General features: G+C 36.1%; 1 protein-coding gene across 3 annotated transcripts in view; it reads left to right on the plus strand.

The window, feature by feature from the left end:
- Positions 1-14662, plus strand: part of SEPTIN10 (septin 10) — a 52024-nt gene extending 37362 nt beyond the window's left edge. For 2 of the 3 annotated variants that reach the window (XM_041755518.1, XM_041755516.1), the window contains 3 exons: positions 7166-7298; positions 11077-11264; positions 14428-14662. In XM_041755518.1, the coding sequence (XP_041611452.1) occupies positions 7166-7298; positions 11077-11264; positions 14428-14530 (424 nt within the window). In that variant the 3' untranslated portion in view covers positions 14531-14662. Of the gene's footprint in view, positions 1-7165; positions 7299-11076; positions 11265-13036; positions 14083-14427 lie in introns of those variants that run through there. The other variant, XM_041755517.1, reaches the window with a different exon arrangement.
- Positions 14663-15473: the final 811 nt, after the last annotated feature.

Below are 15473 nucleotides of genomic sequence, written 5' to 3' on the forward strand. Positions count from 1 at the left end.
TTAGAGCTTGATGACCTCCTTGCTCAGTAATTAGAGCATTCAGTGTTATCAACTTGCTGGGTAATTTTATATGCAGCCACATTCCTGACTTATTTTCTTATTAAGATATGTAAATATGTGACTAATCCTTAACCTACTACATCAAATTAGATTTGGTGTAGCATTCCAGAACAGTTTTTGTGTGGCAGAAAGCATGAGATCTTTAGGAAAAACACTTTTTAAAACTCTGCTGTGCAACTAAGGATTTATTTTCCATTTCATTATTTGCAGTTTGGTGTTTCCCTGACTGTTAATATTTGCACTAGAGTAAACACAAAAAGAAGGAGGAGAACATTATCAATGCTGCCATTGCCTATGAACTTTGGGAAGGTTTAATGGTAGCTGAGGTTAAATTTTTTAATTTTTTTCAGCCTATGGATTTAATTAATGTTTTAACTCTAGAAGTATGGGAAATAAAGAATTATATGTACTTAACCCCTCCTCACCATTTCAGGCAAGCTGTGCTTTTGATTATGGGCCAGTTCTAATGAAATTATTTTCTCTATTGAAGATTTGGCTTCACTTCTCATTCTTTCAAGTCTGAGGTCTGAGGGTCAATTCAGAGGTCTCAGTGTATGTTACTAAGACACGGATCCTGAGTGAGAGCAAGTTGGACAACCTTGAAGTACTCCAAGAAGAGGGATTCAGGTTGCCTGATAGTTCAGTCATCAGACACCTGTTGAAGATTAAGAAATGCAGGTTCAGAATTTCCAGGGATGGAGCCCAAGAATCTGCATTTGAGTTAAAATTTCCATTCATTTAGCAGATATTTACTCTTTATCTCATCTGACTCACCTAGTGCTAGTCAGTGGATTATGTAAGCACTGTGGATTAAACAGAAACCCTGCCTTACAGAATTTCTGGGGTAGAGGTGGGAGGAGGACACTCTGGCCCTTTGTGGAAAATAGTGTCAGAGGCGCTGCTACAGTAGTTCTGATGAGACCATAAAGGCTTGGATTAGGGTGGTAGTGTAGAAGTGGTCAGGAGCACATTTAGGACATCTACTTCAAAGGTAAAGTTAATAGAACTCATTGATGGTTTGGATATGGGATGTAAAGGACAGAGGAATCAAGGATGATAACTTCAGTCACTATGTTTGACCTGAAGAATGGCTGAATGGTGGTGATGTTTACTGATATGAGCAAGACTGGGGAAGGGATAGATTTTAGGGGTTATGGTTCATAATTGAGAGGTTTTAGACATGTTAAATTTAAGTAGCTTATTAAATATTGCAGTGAAGGGGTGCCTGGGTGGCTCATAGGTTAAACATCCAATGTGTGGTTTCAAGTCAGGTCATGATTTCATGGGTCGTGGTCAAGCCCTGCATCAGGCTCCATACTCAGTGGGGAGTCTGCTTGATGATTCTCTCCCTTTGCCCCTCTGCCCACTCATGCATGCACATGTGTTTTCTCTCTCTCTCTCTAAAATCAATCAATTTATCTATCTTTTAAATAAATAAATATTCCAGTGAAGAGCTTCAGTAGGTTATTAAATAAATGAACCTGGGACTTAGGGAGAAGTTAAGGCTGGGTTAATAATTTGGGAGTCAACAGTGAATAATATGAAAAATCATAAACATTTTAAACATGTCTAATATTTACAAGGCTCTAGGCTAAGCGCTGGGGATATCATACTGCGTAAGATCTTATAGACCTGGCTCTCATGGAGTTTACATTCTTATAGGGGAGGCCAAAATCAAATTGCACAATTAATCATAGCTGTGAAATGTACACTAGAGAAGAGATAGTATATAATGGGGAAGGGTTTCCTCACTTACTCTGGAAAATTAGAGAAGACTTTCTTGAGGCAGTTACTGTTTTGAGCTAATAATTTGGGGAAATCAGCAAGACATGAAAAGACTTCAAGCAGAGAAAAAATAACATCTCTTCTCTGTCAGGAAGTCAGTGCAGCTGGAGAGTAGACAAGTTAGGGGGCATAAGATTGAGAGAACAGGTAGGCAGGAGTCCAACTGCAGAGGACCTGGTTGGGATTTGGGCTTTGTCCCAGGGGAAAGGCAAAACCATTCAAGGAGTTATCATACATTTGCATTTGAAAAATCACTTTTAGCTCTAAGGCAAAGAAGGCATTAAAGGGGTGTGCAAAGATGCTTAGGAGAGACCAATGGGAGAATATTGCTTGGACTAAAGTAAAAGTGGTGAAAATAGAACTGGACATGTTTGAGACATATCTAAAAGATGAAATGAAAGAACTTAGTAACTGGGAATAACGAGTTCTAAAGAAGCAGAAGACGCTGCTAAAAAGAAGATTTCTAGTTTCCTAGTATTATAGTTTCATTGGCTAGGTAGATGGTTGTACCTTTCAATGAGATAAGTATCTCTGGATGGATTGGCCTTTTTTGTGGAGCAGCAGTGATGGGCATAATAGAGAGCATAAGCTTGGTTTGGGACCTGTTGACTTGAGTTTCCTCTGAAACATACAAGTGACAATGTCGAATAGGCATTTTGGTATTTTTCTGGAGCTCGGAAGAAAGGGCTGGGCCAAAGGAATAAACCTAAGAGTCATCAGCATTTAGATGGCTAACTAAATGTATGAATATGGATGAGATTGCCGGGAGAGAGAAGTACATCTGGAAAGAAAGGTGCCTTAGAATCAGACTTGAGTCACTCTATTGTTTGTCAGCCAGAGAAGCAAATAGAAGAGATTGAGAAGCCTTGGGTAGAGGAAGGAGAAAAGCCAGCAGTGTCATGTCTTGGAAGCCAAGTGAAAAGAGTTTCAGGAAAGAAGAGGTCAGCTGTGTTGAAGCTGAGGATCAGGTTCTCAATGTAGAAGTACAGAAGTGTAATACAATCCAGTTGTTTCCTTTACAACTCTTTGAAAATAATGAAGACCACTCCATCTAAAACAAAAAGGGCAATAGTTGGAAGACTACATCAGCCAAGAATTACAGGTTCAAAGGGAAGACTCTTACAACAGGTAGAAACCAGTTTCATTCTATGCTGGGAGTGGAGCGAATGAACTCAAAAACCATTTCCAGCCTTTTTATTCTCTGGTTGACAGTTTATAGCCTGGTCCAGCAGGCCTGGCTTAGGACATGTACCCTTGTCCTGGCCGGAGTGGGCATGAATCTAATTAATTGTCCCACCAGACTATATCCCTAGGGGGAAGAGGTAGCTCTCCAAAAGGTAATTAGGTTAACAGTACAAAAAGGAGGTATAGATAGATGGTGAGCAATCAGAATCAAAGATTGCTTAGAACATCCTTTTTTTTTTTTTTTTAAGCATTTCTTCAGTTCAGGAAACATTGTTCACTGATCGAATGAAGAGTGGAAAATTGGAAAAATGAGGTTTTTCAGTTTACACCAGGTTAACAAGCAGGAAAGGATGGGGAACTAGATCTCAGTGTAAGCTGCCTGAGTCCTCTGCACTTCGTAGGCTGCTCTCCTTCAGAGAGAAGACATTTCTTACTGGATATCTTGAGTCAGGAATAGCAGAATGTTTCTTCTCTTGGTGTTTTCTCACTTGTGAATAAATTATTTGATAAAGCTTCTATAGTTCGTTGTAGCTTGATGTCTTAGGAAGGTTTTACGGTTTCAAGAAGTTACATTCTATTTTCTGGGCAATATTTTCCATTTAATTTGGGGTATACCTAACAATAGTCACTATGATTTGGTTGGCATGTAAAATCTATCCCTCAATATTATATCAATTTTAAAAAGTTATATGAACCTGTGAAGATGACCTTTATTTCTTTTTACTACCCAGTCCTTCTCATTGTCAGACCTTTAGCTTGTTTTCCACTTATATTTTATTGTGAACAGTTAAGCTGAGTCATAGTTAGTGTCCTAATCTCTCAACACTTTTCACTTGCTTGTCATGAGGTCCCAGTAAATGGCATTATACCCTCCTCTAGTCTTAATTAATGGATCTTTAATTATTTAAGCTAGATCAGAAGTGCTTATAAATGTTCTTAAATCCTCAAGTTATTTTAGATTAACATAACCATTCTCATTCCCACAAGTTAGGCATCTTTAACATTTGAGTACAAAATCACTGCCATTTGAAGTGTTGAGGGACCTATATAGTTTTGAAAGGAAGATTTTTGTAGTGTTTTAGAGTTGCTTACATTTTTTACATAATTTTATTCTGTCATAAAATTTGTGTCATTAGGGACGCCTGGGTGGCTCAGCGGTTGGGCATCTGCCTTGGGCTCAGGGTATGATCTTGGAGTCCCAGGATCCAGTCCCACATCAGTCTCCCTGCAGGGAGTCTGCTTCTCCCTCTGCCTATATCTCTGCTTCTCTCTCTTGTCTCTCATGAATAAATAAATAAAATCTTTAAAAAATAAAAATAAAATAAAATTTGTGTCTTTGGAACTCTCAAGAAATAAATAACTTCCTACATTTAGTCTACAGCAGAAATGGAAACAGTTCAACAGGCTTTTTAGAACTGTATACGAAACAAAGAAGTCCTGAGTGAATGGACTGTAGTGATTTTCTTGATGAACGTGAGCATCTGAGAACTTTTTTCTTCCTCTTTAATTTTCAACTTTGCTTTAAATCACTGATATTTGCAAGTATAGTAATGTGTTTCATTGAATATTCATGACAACAAGATACTTTTATACTAGAAAAAGCAAGAATTTTATATTAAAATAGCAAGAAAACTATTTTTCATTTTCATTTAATGAATAAATCCATGATTGTAAACAATTGTTGTGTTAGTTTTATGACACTAACTATATAAATTATTCCCTTACACATCTTCTAAACATTTCTTTACTTACAATTGACTTTTGGTTGTCAAGGTTGAAAAACAATGTGACGTGATGGAAAATAATCTTTTTATCAAAAGGTTATTTTGATAAAACAAAAATCTGACCTGATTCAAATTCCAGCTTTTTACTTATCAACTACGTTACTTTGATTACTTTACCTCTCTGAGTTTTAGTTTTCTTATCTGTAAAACAGAGTGTTAGTGCTTGTTCTTCACGGATGCTATGGGAATTGGGTAGAGAAAGAATTCCAGAAAAGTACCTTGCTGGTAGCAGCTATTCAACAAATGTTAGGTCTTTTCTTTGCCAGTTAGATTTATTTTCCTCTTAAGCAACTCAAGTGCTTACATAAACAGATAATGAGAACTTCTTTAAACTTACATTTGATATGAATTCAAAACTTTAATTAAATCAAGTTTGTTTATAAAGACTTTCGGTCCACTATAGGACCAGCAAAATGCAGTGAGGTTTCTGAAAATGATGAAAAAAGCCTGATAGATATAGAGGCTTCTTTAAGACCAAAACAAACACAGAAAAACAAAGCCTGGTGGAAAGTGAAATTTTTCCTTGAGATTTAGGGCATTTATGTGGTTATCTATGGCAGTTTGTACATTTTTCTCTTAAGACAATGTTTAGGATCTGTTCCTCCTCAGAAAACCTGCTACACCTACCCTACACAATCAGCCGTAATAGCTGTTGCACATTTCTTACTCTAATTCTCCGTGAACTTCTAGAATTCTTTACTTACCAGGTTTATTTCTCCAGTTGTAATATTTAAGACTGTAAAATTCCTTAATTCATCACATTTGTATCTATTTTGATATAAAGTACTTTTGTAAGCAGTAGAAATTCCTAACTGCAACACAGCTGGAAGGTACATTTGTGTTTCTTGTTAAATCTTTGGGATACTCTCATAGTAAGATGAAATGGAAGGGCTTGGTAATTCTGCCGAATAAGATCTGTTATACCTCTGAAATGCAATAAATAAGAAAGGGCAGCTAGACACAGTGCTTGAGGACAGTACTTGCTCTGCTTGGTTAAATCTGACTCTATTTCCTGGGAATTTCTGTCATTAAATAAACATTTATGAAGAGCCTGAAAAGCTAGCGAGCTTTGTTGGATAGTTGGGTTACAAAGATAATGATCTATTAGAAGAGTAAGACAAGTAGGATATAAATGCCAAAGAAGAGGTACAAAGTGCCACGAAAGTACTTAGAAGGCATAGTTATTTCCAACTGGGGAGACCAGAGAAGGCTTTATAGAGGAAGTTGCATTTGAATTAGAGGATCAGCTGGTTAGAATGAGGGTTGGCATGTGGGCAGTGGCTTTGGAAGCGCAGGAGATACACAAGCTAACACATGAAATGTGTAGTTTTAGGAACACTGAATAAGTTGATATGGCTGAAACCTTAGGAGGATTGGATATGTTTGGTAAGAGATGAATCTGGAAAGGTAGAATTAGGCCAGATTGTGAAGTTTCTTAATTGCTTCTTACAGGAGGTGGGACCTTATTTTGTAGAACATAACTAATGCAGTAGAAAAAAGATAATGAGACCTGTGGGGGATTTTAGAAAATCTTAGGAGTGGCAAAAAGTAAGAGAGAGAGAGAGAGGAACTAAAAGTCCAGAGATGACTTAAGTTATTATTGTAGTAGTGAGGGCAGAAAATCATGAAGATTGGGTTGGGCTGTATCAGGATATCTGTAGAAATCAGAAGACTGGATTAAAATGATGTCAGGGTAAAATCTTTAAAAAAAAAAAAAAAAGAAAGAAAAAGAAAAAAAGAAAGGGCAGCCCTGGTGGCTCAGTGGTTTAGTGCCGCCTTCAGCCCAGGGTGGGATCCTGGAGACCCGGGATCGAGTCCCATGTCAGGCTCCCTGCATGGAGCGGAGCCTGCCTCTCCCTCTGCCTGTGTCTCTGCCTCTCTCTCACTCTGTCTCTCAAGCATAAATAAATAAAATCTTTTAAAAAATAAATAAAATAAAAAATAAAATGATGTCAGGGTCACAAACTGAACTCCCAGACCTTGGTGATCAAATACAGAGAGAAGGTAAGGGAAGAGTCAAGGATGACTTCAAGACCTCAAAGGTTTCCAGACACAGTGATGCTAATTAACCAAGGCTGAAAGAATTTATCTGGAGTAAAGTGAGAATACTTCTTGTGAAGGACTTGATAAAGCAGAGATTTCAGAAATCTAGTACTCTTTATTTATTATAGCACTACAGCACTGGTGGCTTTTTATGTCTTGTGCTGTAGGAAATGTTGTGTTATGGAAATGTCATGTTTGCTCTGTATAAGAGGGTGTTATAGTTAACACTGAGGCTTAACCTGAGAAGTTTGTGTTTGCAAGTGTCCTACATCATTTTTAACATGATAGTACCACAAATAACTTTTTAGTCTTCAAGAGACCTATGAAGCCAAAAGACATGAATTTTATGGTGAACGTCAGAGGAAGGAAGAAGAAATGAAGCAGATGTTTGTGCAGCGAGTAAAGGAAAAAGAAGCCATACTGAAAGAAGCTGAGAGAGAGGCAAGTACGCTGGTTTAATGTGATCTGCATTTGTTTTTTAGGTGTCCTGTTTGGGAGATTTATCTCAAGAATTTAGCTGAGATACTTTTGGGGACTACTTGTTCATTAAAAATTAGCTATTTTAACATACAGTCTTTGCATACAGACTTTGCATACAGACTTTAAAAAATCTGAATTCAAATAAAAACGTTGGCCTTTTTGCCAACGTTTTGGCAAATGTTACTCTTCCATTTGAAGTGGTTCGCCAACAACTTACATTGGACTAGGTTAACTAAGTTAACCTAGGTTTTATTGGACTAGGTTTTATTTATTTATTTTTTTTTTAGGTTTTATTTTTTTAATTTATTTTTTATTGGTGTTCAATTTGCCAACATATAGAATAACACCCAGTGCTCATCCCATCAAGTGCCCCCCTCAGTGCCCGTAACCCAGTCAACCCCATCCCCCACCCACCTCCCTTTCTACCACCCCTTGTTCGTTTCCCAGAGTTAGGTGAACTAGGTTTTAAATGCCTTAATTTTAGGGGATTCCTGGGTGGCTCAGCAGTTGAACATCTGACTTCAGCTCAGGGCCTGATCCCAGGGTCCTGCGATCAAGTCCCACATTGGGCTCCCCACAGGGAACCTGCTTCTCCCTCTGCATATGTCTCTGCCTCTCTCTGTGTCTCTCATGAATAAATAAATAAAATCTTAAAAAAAAAATAAAAAATAAATGCCTTAAGTTTAAACCAGAAATGTTTTAGCTGTGGCTTCATAAAGCCTTTCTTGAGAGTTCTGGAGATTGTTGGGATTGATGCTTGCTACCTAGTGGTTAACTGTGAAAGTAATTAAGTAACTTTGAGTTTGAAGTCAGGCTTTCCAGAGGAGTGTGGTGGTCAGGTGACCTTTGGCTTGCTTCTAGTTCTTCAAGTCATAATTTTACTTTTATTTGAGTTAAGCTATTTTCTATAGACCTAACCACAATGGCTGCTTTTAAGTCAATGGTCACATTCAGGATGATGGTCAAAAAGGATGAGCTCAAAAAGGAATTTGCCCTCTGTATTTTATATATGTGTATGTACATATCCAAGGGGAGGATATATATTTTTCCCTGGTCATCTGAAAACTGGTTGTAGACATGATGACACTTTATCCCTAGGCCCTGCAGTGTGCATCTCTGAAGCTTAGGCACATTTTCCTCCATAACCATTGTATCAGTATTACATCTAAGAAAATTAATGGGAATGCCTGATCACATTCACGTTTCCCACTTGTCCAAATATGGCCTTTTATTGTTTGTTTTTAATTTGGTGATTTTTTTTTCGTTTTTGAACTGGAATTCAGTCGCAATTCTCATGTCACATTTGGGTATTCTGTCTGTTTGTCTTTATGAATATTGAGGAAGGAGTTGTGAAGAGAAGGAATAAGGTTGCTGATATTTTTTTCATTAGTAGATTTCATCTTTAAGATGGTAGAGTAAAACTAAGAGTTTGTCTCTCACGTATCATGATTTTTAGTTTCTTCACTGAGAAAAGATGTAGAAGTGGTTTATAGTTGAGTTTTTAATTTTTAAAATCCCACATAAGAATATTTTTCTTAAATGTGTATTATTCAAAAGGATATAGAAAATTCAGAGTGACCACACGGTTGAAAGAAAAAGAAAAAGACTATTTGTCAGCAGATCCGTAGTAGACTTTTATTTTTTATGGTTAAGTGCTTTTTTGTGAAGCACAAAAAATGTAGTTAATGTAAGCCTGAGGCATCAACAACCAAAGTTCTCACAAGAGTTCTAAACATATTAGTTATATAGCATTCGAGGCAGTAGATTCTGGACCTCTTTTATTAATATTACAAGGTACCTCTTGACCAGGTTTTATACTGTAAAGTCAGTATCATTAAATACTTAAGAGTCAAAGTCGGAAAAACAGGAGACCTCTGTGCTGTTGATAACTTCTCACCACACCCTTAAGACAGTATCACCAATATGGCACACTGCTGTATCTTTTGTAAACATTACTTCAGAGTATTTGAAAATATGTTTGAATTAAATGCCTATTATACTGAATCATGGAACCACAAGTATGTATATGTGAACTCCACATAATGTGAATAATAGTCACACCTACCCGTTTCCCCTCTTAAAGATTTTATCTATTTGAGAGAAAGAAAGAACGTGAGAGAGAGCACAAGCAGAGTAGAGGGGCAGAGGCAGAAGCAGACTTCTCGCTGAGCAGGGGGCCCAACACTGGGCTGCATCAGGAGATCAAGACCCCAGGATCATGAACTGAGCCAAAGGCAGATGCTTAACCCACTGAGCCACCCAGGCGCCCCTTGCCTCCCCTTTTAAAATATTTTTCTCTTTATAGTATTTCTGCAATTTTTAGCCAACCTCATGAATGACATATAAAGTACCCTATAACCTTTCAAGGTATTTAACTATGCACATAGAGTATGCAGCCTCCATTTAAGTAATCAGAGATGTCTTCATTCACATCATATAAATTCACTCCTAGATCCTGTCTTTCCTGGGTTTACTCAGTTCCTCTCCCACATTTGTAGGAGATGCACACAGACTCAGAGAGTTGTGACTCCCTTTATTTATACCACTGATTTGAATGACGGCTAGATAAACCCCACCCTTTACATACATACACACTCACTTACATGGCTTTTTTTAAAAGCAGGAATTATTGAAATAAATACTAAGGAACTGATACTTCTCTGAAATTCCATCCTCAGGAATAAAAGAATCTTAGGGTAGAAGGGTCTTACTTAATCTGTTTCAATTCTTTTCTGTTTCCATTTCAATACATCTGTCAAGCTTTACTGGCACACAAGACAACCTCTTCCATATTTGAAACCATTAACTTTTATTAGGATGGAGTTTAGCTCTTCACTTTCCACCCTCAACCTCTAATTTTTAGCAAAGTATTTCTTCAATTATTTTATGCCATATTTTCTAGAAACCAAGTCCTATTTTTTTTATATGAATGCTGCACAGAACTGAAAATACTAAAGTTAATCTGACTAGACTAGAGAATTTTAGAAGTTGCCTTTTTTGATCTAGATTCTGGATGCTGTGTTTGTGTTCTTGGCAGGCAAGGCTTGCAGCTGATTCATGTGGAATCTGCTCAAGTCTCTAGATTTATTTCCCCAATAAACAACAAACAACAAAGGGAAATTTCATCTTATAGTGTTATAACCTTTTACAAAAAAAAAAAAAAAAACCCTTTTACAAACTCATTTTAATGGCTGCATTGAGTGTACTTAGCATAAATTTATTTTTTGACTTCATTAGACACAGGCTATGGTGAAATTCTACTACAGTGAGTATTTTTATGAATAAAATTTAACTTAGGATTTCTTGATTTAGTTTAGGTTTCAAGAAGGTGAATGTGTTTAGGTTTCAATAAGGTGTTTTTTTGATAACTTGATTTTGTATTTGTGTCCCTCACTTTTATTGAGCATGGATTTTAGAAAGTTTATTTGAAGAGGCTTTGTGAGGAAAATATAGAGCAAGAAAATAAAAACTAAGAAAAGGTCAAATGTTTTAAAAGGAGATTTTTAGAGGCTATAGTTTGTTTTGTTGTTGTTATTCATGCATCTTTTTGCATGGGAACTCGTTACCAAGGCAATTTCATATGTACATTTTTACTTTAAGCATGATCTTTTGCAACATCCAGATAATTTGTAGATTACTGTGTAGGTTAGCCTTAGCAATGGTTGTTAAACTGGAGAACGTTCCTGTGCATGTGCTGCCACACTGTGTCGTTGATGGGAATTGCACCTTTGTTTCACAGCTACAGGCCAAGTTTGAGCACCTTAAAAGAGTTCACCAAGAAGAGAGAATGAAGCTTGAAGAGAAGAGACGACTCTTGGAAGAAGAAATAATTGCTTTCTCAAAGAAGAAAGCTACTTCAGAGATATACCAAAGCCAGTCCTACATGGCATCAGGCAGCAACCTGAGGAAAGACAAGGACCGTAAAAAGTAAGCTACCCCCAAAGCCCCCACTTTGGTGGCCCCCTCCCCATTACCGTCTGTCTTGTTGCCCTGTTTGATCTTGTGCTTATAACAGTCTATTTCCTTGTTTATTATCAGCTGCTTGCAACTAAAATGTCAGCTCCTTAAGAACAGAGACCTGTCCCTCTTGTTCACTGCTGTTTCCCCAGCATCTAGAACAACACTGGGCACATACTAGGTGCTCAGTGAATATTTGCCAAATGAGCAAATAAATGAATGAACTAAATACATCATAATTTAAAAAGGGTCAGTTACCTGAGAGGAAAAATGACTGCTCTTATTTCATTGTCCAGCCTGTTTCTAGTGCATAACTAGTAACTGCAGACCTGCCATTAGCTATGTTGAATTTCTTGTCTAAATAGAAGCTATATACTTTGTTGGGGAATCTTAGAAGTAAAATAATATCTGATAAAAAAAACAAATTTTTAGGTTTACTTTTATTTAAATAAATTCTACTGATGATAATTTTGTGAGAATTTTTATTTTAATAAGGGAACCAGGCTATCGATTCGAACTCCTGTGCTTTGATGTCAGAGCTTGTGAAACCAATGGTGGACGTAAAGATGCAGAGGAAGGTAGAGAGGGCCTCGGTACAATGGGGCGGCCATGAGTAGCATATGGATGATAATCTCGAGGCTTGAGGGTTTGGGGTATGTGTTAAAAATCAAAGTTACCAAATTTTTAGAAAATAAGTTTTATTTTTCCTTTTCTATACTTTCTGTCCTTTATCTCTCCCACTCAGAGTGTCCTTGTCATTTTGCCTATTTGACCGTCCTTGAACTTTATCACTGACTTGTTCAGTTGACAGTGCTTCTTGGTGGCTCTGCCTTAGTTTACTCCAACTATCTCTGCTTTGGCAGCATCCACTTCTCCTTTTGTTCCTCACACTGCAATATTTCTGGTTCAGTTTTATCATTACATCTTCCTTCAAACCCAGCATTTTCAGAATACTATAATTTAACTTCAAAATAATTAGGAAAACATAATATTGGTTCATGATGGCTTTCCATTTTTGAACTGTGGAGAAGTAAATCCACAAGGTTCTGGTGGATTTCGCTGACCTGTGGATTTTATAGTTTGGGGGAAGAAAGAAGGAATAAATTCTCATGTATGATCTTTCAATATAAGTTCTACAATCTTTGTTTTGTTCATTGATGCATCTATCTCCAGAGCCTACAAAAGCGCTTGCTATGTAGTGGGCAAGCCACTAGTCAAAAGAATGAATATGACTATTAATAGCTATGTTTTACTCAGTCATTGAATTTTAAAAGATAAACTATAAATAAAATTTATTACTGCCTTAAGATAGGCTTTGAATTATAAAGCTGAGGGACCTTTTACCTATTCTTATCTTTTCCTCCTAATCCAGTGTTAACTAAAATTGGATTCCTCAAGTTTATTCCATATGTGAAAGACAGTTTACATTTGCTTTGTAAAAATGGTCACCTGACTCCATTTAACATGACCATTATTAGCATATGCTCGTTTATAAAGTCAGGTCCAAGCCCATAGTTTTATTGAGAGCTCAGAAATTCATACACAAGAAAATAGGGTTTGATGGTTTTTTATTTTCCAAAGATTCGTTTATATATTAGATATATACTTACTCTTTCTGTAAAAGCTTTATAAAACTAAAAAAAAAAAAAAAAGCTTTATAAAACTAATGATTCTAGCAATTTTTATTTCCTATATAGTTTCTTTATTGTACCAATCAAAAGGTTTTTTTCTTCTCTTTCCAGCTCCAATTTTATGTAAAACAAAGGTTCCAGATCACAGAAGGTCATCACAAGCAAAAGTTATTAAAATGTTAGAAGTATGCTTTGATTTTCTTGCTGTTTTTATTTGCTGTATCACTTATTCTATATCTGGCAAATGGCTGTAGTTACTGCCATTTATGGAAAAATATTTTTAAGTATAAGGTTAATACATAAGCCACAGTGGATGATACCACTTTTATATTCACTGTTGTTAGAAGTTTCCAAGTTGCTGGTTTGCGATGAATCTAGATTGTTTTCCTGCTGCCCAGTTATTATTACTTATATGCATTGTACCACAGAGCAAAGTGTCAGTGCCATTGAAAATACAGAAGTCATTCATTTTATGGCTATCTGATTGCATTTATATTCCAAGATGAACTCCTTTTTTGTACATACTAAAGTAAAATTTGGGGAATATGTTTTAAAATGTACTGTGTATCTGAAGCTCTAACCTCTTAATAGTTTCATGAAACTTTTTAAATTTTTGATATCATTATCCAGTTGGTAACACAATCCTAAACTTTTTTTTTATCAAATTGTGTAAAATTGGCACAATAAGGCACTTCATTGAGGCATTCATTAAGGCACAATGAAGTGCCTTTTTGTGGTAGATGTATTGTGATGAAAAAAAGATGTGTTTAAAAGTAAAAGCTTCTGGATAATACATCCCTTTTTTAGTGTTGAGTACCTTTGAGCCTGGGATATTCCCACTCTATTTCATTAGGATGTTTTACACACTTGTTGTTTAAAACTCTGTCTTCCAGGGGAAAAATCATAAGGTTGAATCATCTTATTAAAAATATTTCTTAAGAAAATAACTGTGAGCAACTGAACATTAAAGATATTAAAACTTAGATAATTCATATATTAAGTTATAGTTGAATTCAGTGCCTTTGTAGTATTCTTATAACAATTTAATGCCTTCTAACTTTTTCTTAACATAGGTATATAATTTTTCATTTTTTGTACTTGAATATCCTAAATAAACTTGGCATTTACTTTTGACAAATAAAATATATTTACTAATATGTGGTTAAATTACTTTTCTTTTTACAAACTGTCATCTTAAACATTCTATCAAAATTAGTTCATTTAATCATGTGTTTGAACTATTTTAAGACAGGTATATATTGCCAGTATTTTTCAGAAAATAAAATGTTTCACTTAGCCTATGTCAGATTCTGAGCAGTGTAGTTTTTTATGAAGTTGTATAAGTTGCAAATAAAACCTTTCATTTCATAGTACAATTTATCTGGACAAACACTTTAAATTCCAGCTTTACACTTGAAATTCACGAATGTCTCCTAGCCTTTTAAAACTTTAGTAAAGTAAGTTATAAGTATCACAGAAAAAGCTCTGAACTTTCTTCTCAGGATCAGTAATGTCCAAGTTCTGGAAAGTGGGAGGAGGAGAGCCCGTGAGTCCATGAGAGCAGGTAGCCTGTCGTACAGAGCCCAGCCACTGCCACAGCGCTGAGCGTTAGCCGAGGAGAGTGTCATCTCAGAAGCTCAATTATGTGATGTGAGTGGTGGTTATCTGTAGATTTATTATATCAAACTGTGTATCAACAACTATCCTCAACTTTAATAAAGTTACTTTTAAATGCCAGATTGGTTGTTGGCATGTTAAAACAAAGTTATTCAGTTCTCTAGTTGAAGAGATGACTCTGAACCTACCAGAAGGGTAATCATTTTGTACTACTAGTGACTCTGCTGTGAGAGACACTCACCACATGTGCTTCAGTCACAGTCACAACATGAATCTTTAATTTACTTAATATTTTTGGGATTTCATGTAAGATTTTATTTTAAAAGAGTTATCCTGCAAAGAAAAAAATTTCTAGAACAAGTATAACATTCACATTCTCCTTACAAAACTGATTTATTCTTCACTATTCAGGCACAAGTTTACAAAGTAATTATGATCCAGGAATTAATAAATTTCTTGGGAACAAAATCTAGACATATTTAATTTAGATTTTTTTTCATAAAGCATGTGAAACAACTATGTCGCACTACCAACCATTAATCTCTACATACTTATCTGATTTTAAGAGCTCTTTCACATAGACTATGATTTCAGCTTCAGAACACAAAGGGGCAAAATGCGTTACAGGGACTATTATCCCTTTTTTTTTTTTTTTAATTATTATCCCTTTTTTGAGGATGAACTCAATATTGGCTCCATTTTCCTACTGGGCTAGGAAATAGAGATACACATGGTTAAGGCTAGCCATGCCCTCATGGAGCAACCAGAGTGGTAACAAGATAAGAGAGTAGATTTATGTATAGAGCTCTCAGAAAGGCTTCAGCCTCCACCCACACAGCACAAGAAAGCATCCTGGGAAGTGACTGGGTCTTAAAAGATTGGAAGCAGTATTTCAGATACATGAATGGAGCAATCCAGGTTACAAGAAATA

This window comes from Vulpes lagopus, chromosome 5, assembly GCF_018345385.1.
Source record: "Vulpes lagopus strain Blue_001 chromosome 5, ASM1834538v1, whole genome shotgun sequence".
Taxonomy (NCBI): domain Eukaryota; kingdom Metazoa; phylum Chordata; class Mammalia; order Carnivora; family Canidae; genus Vulpes; species Vulpes lagopus.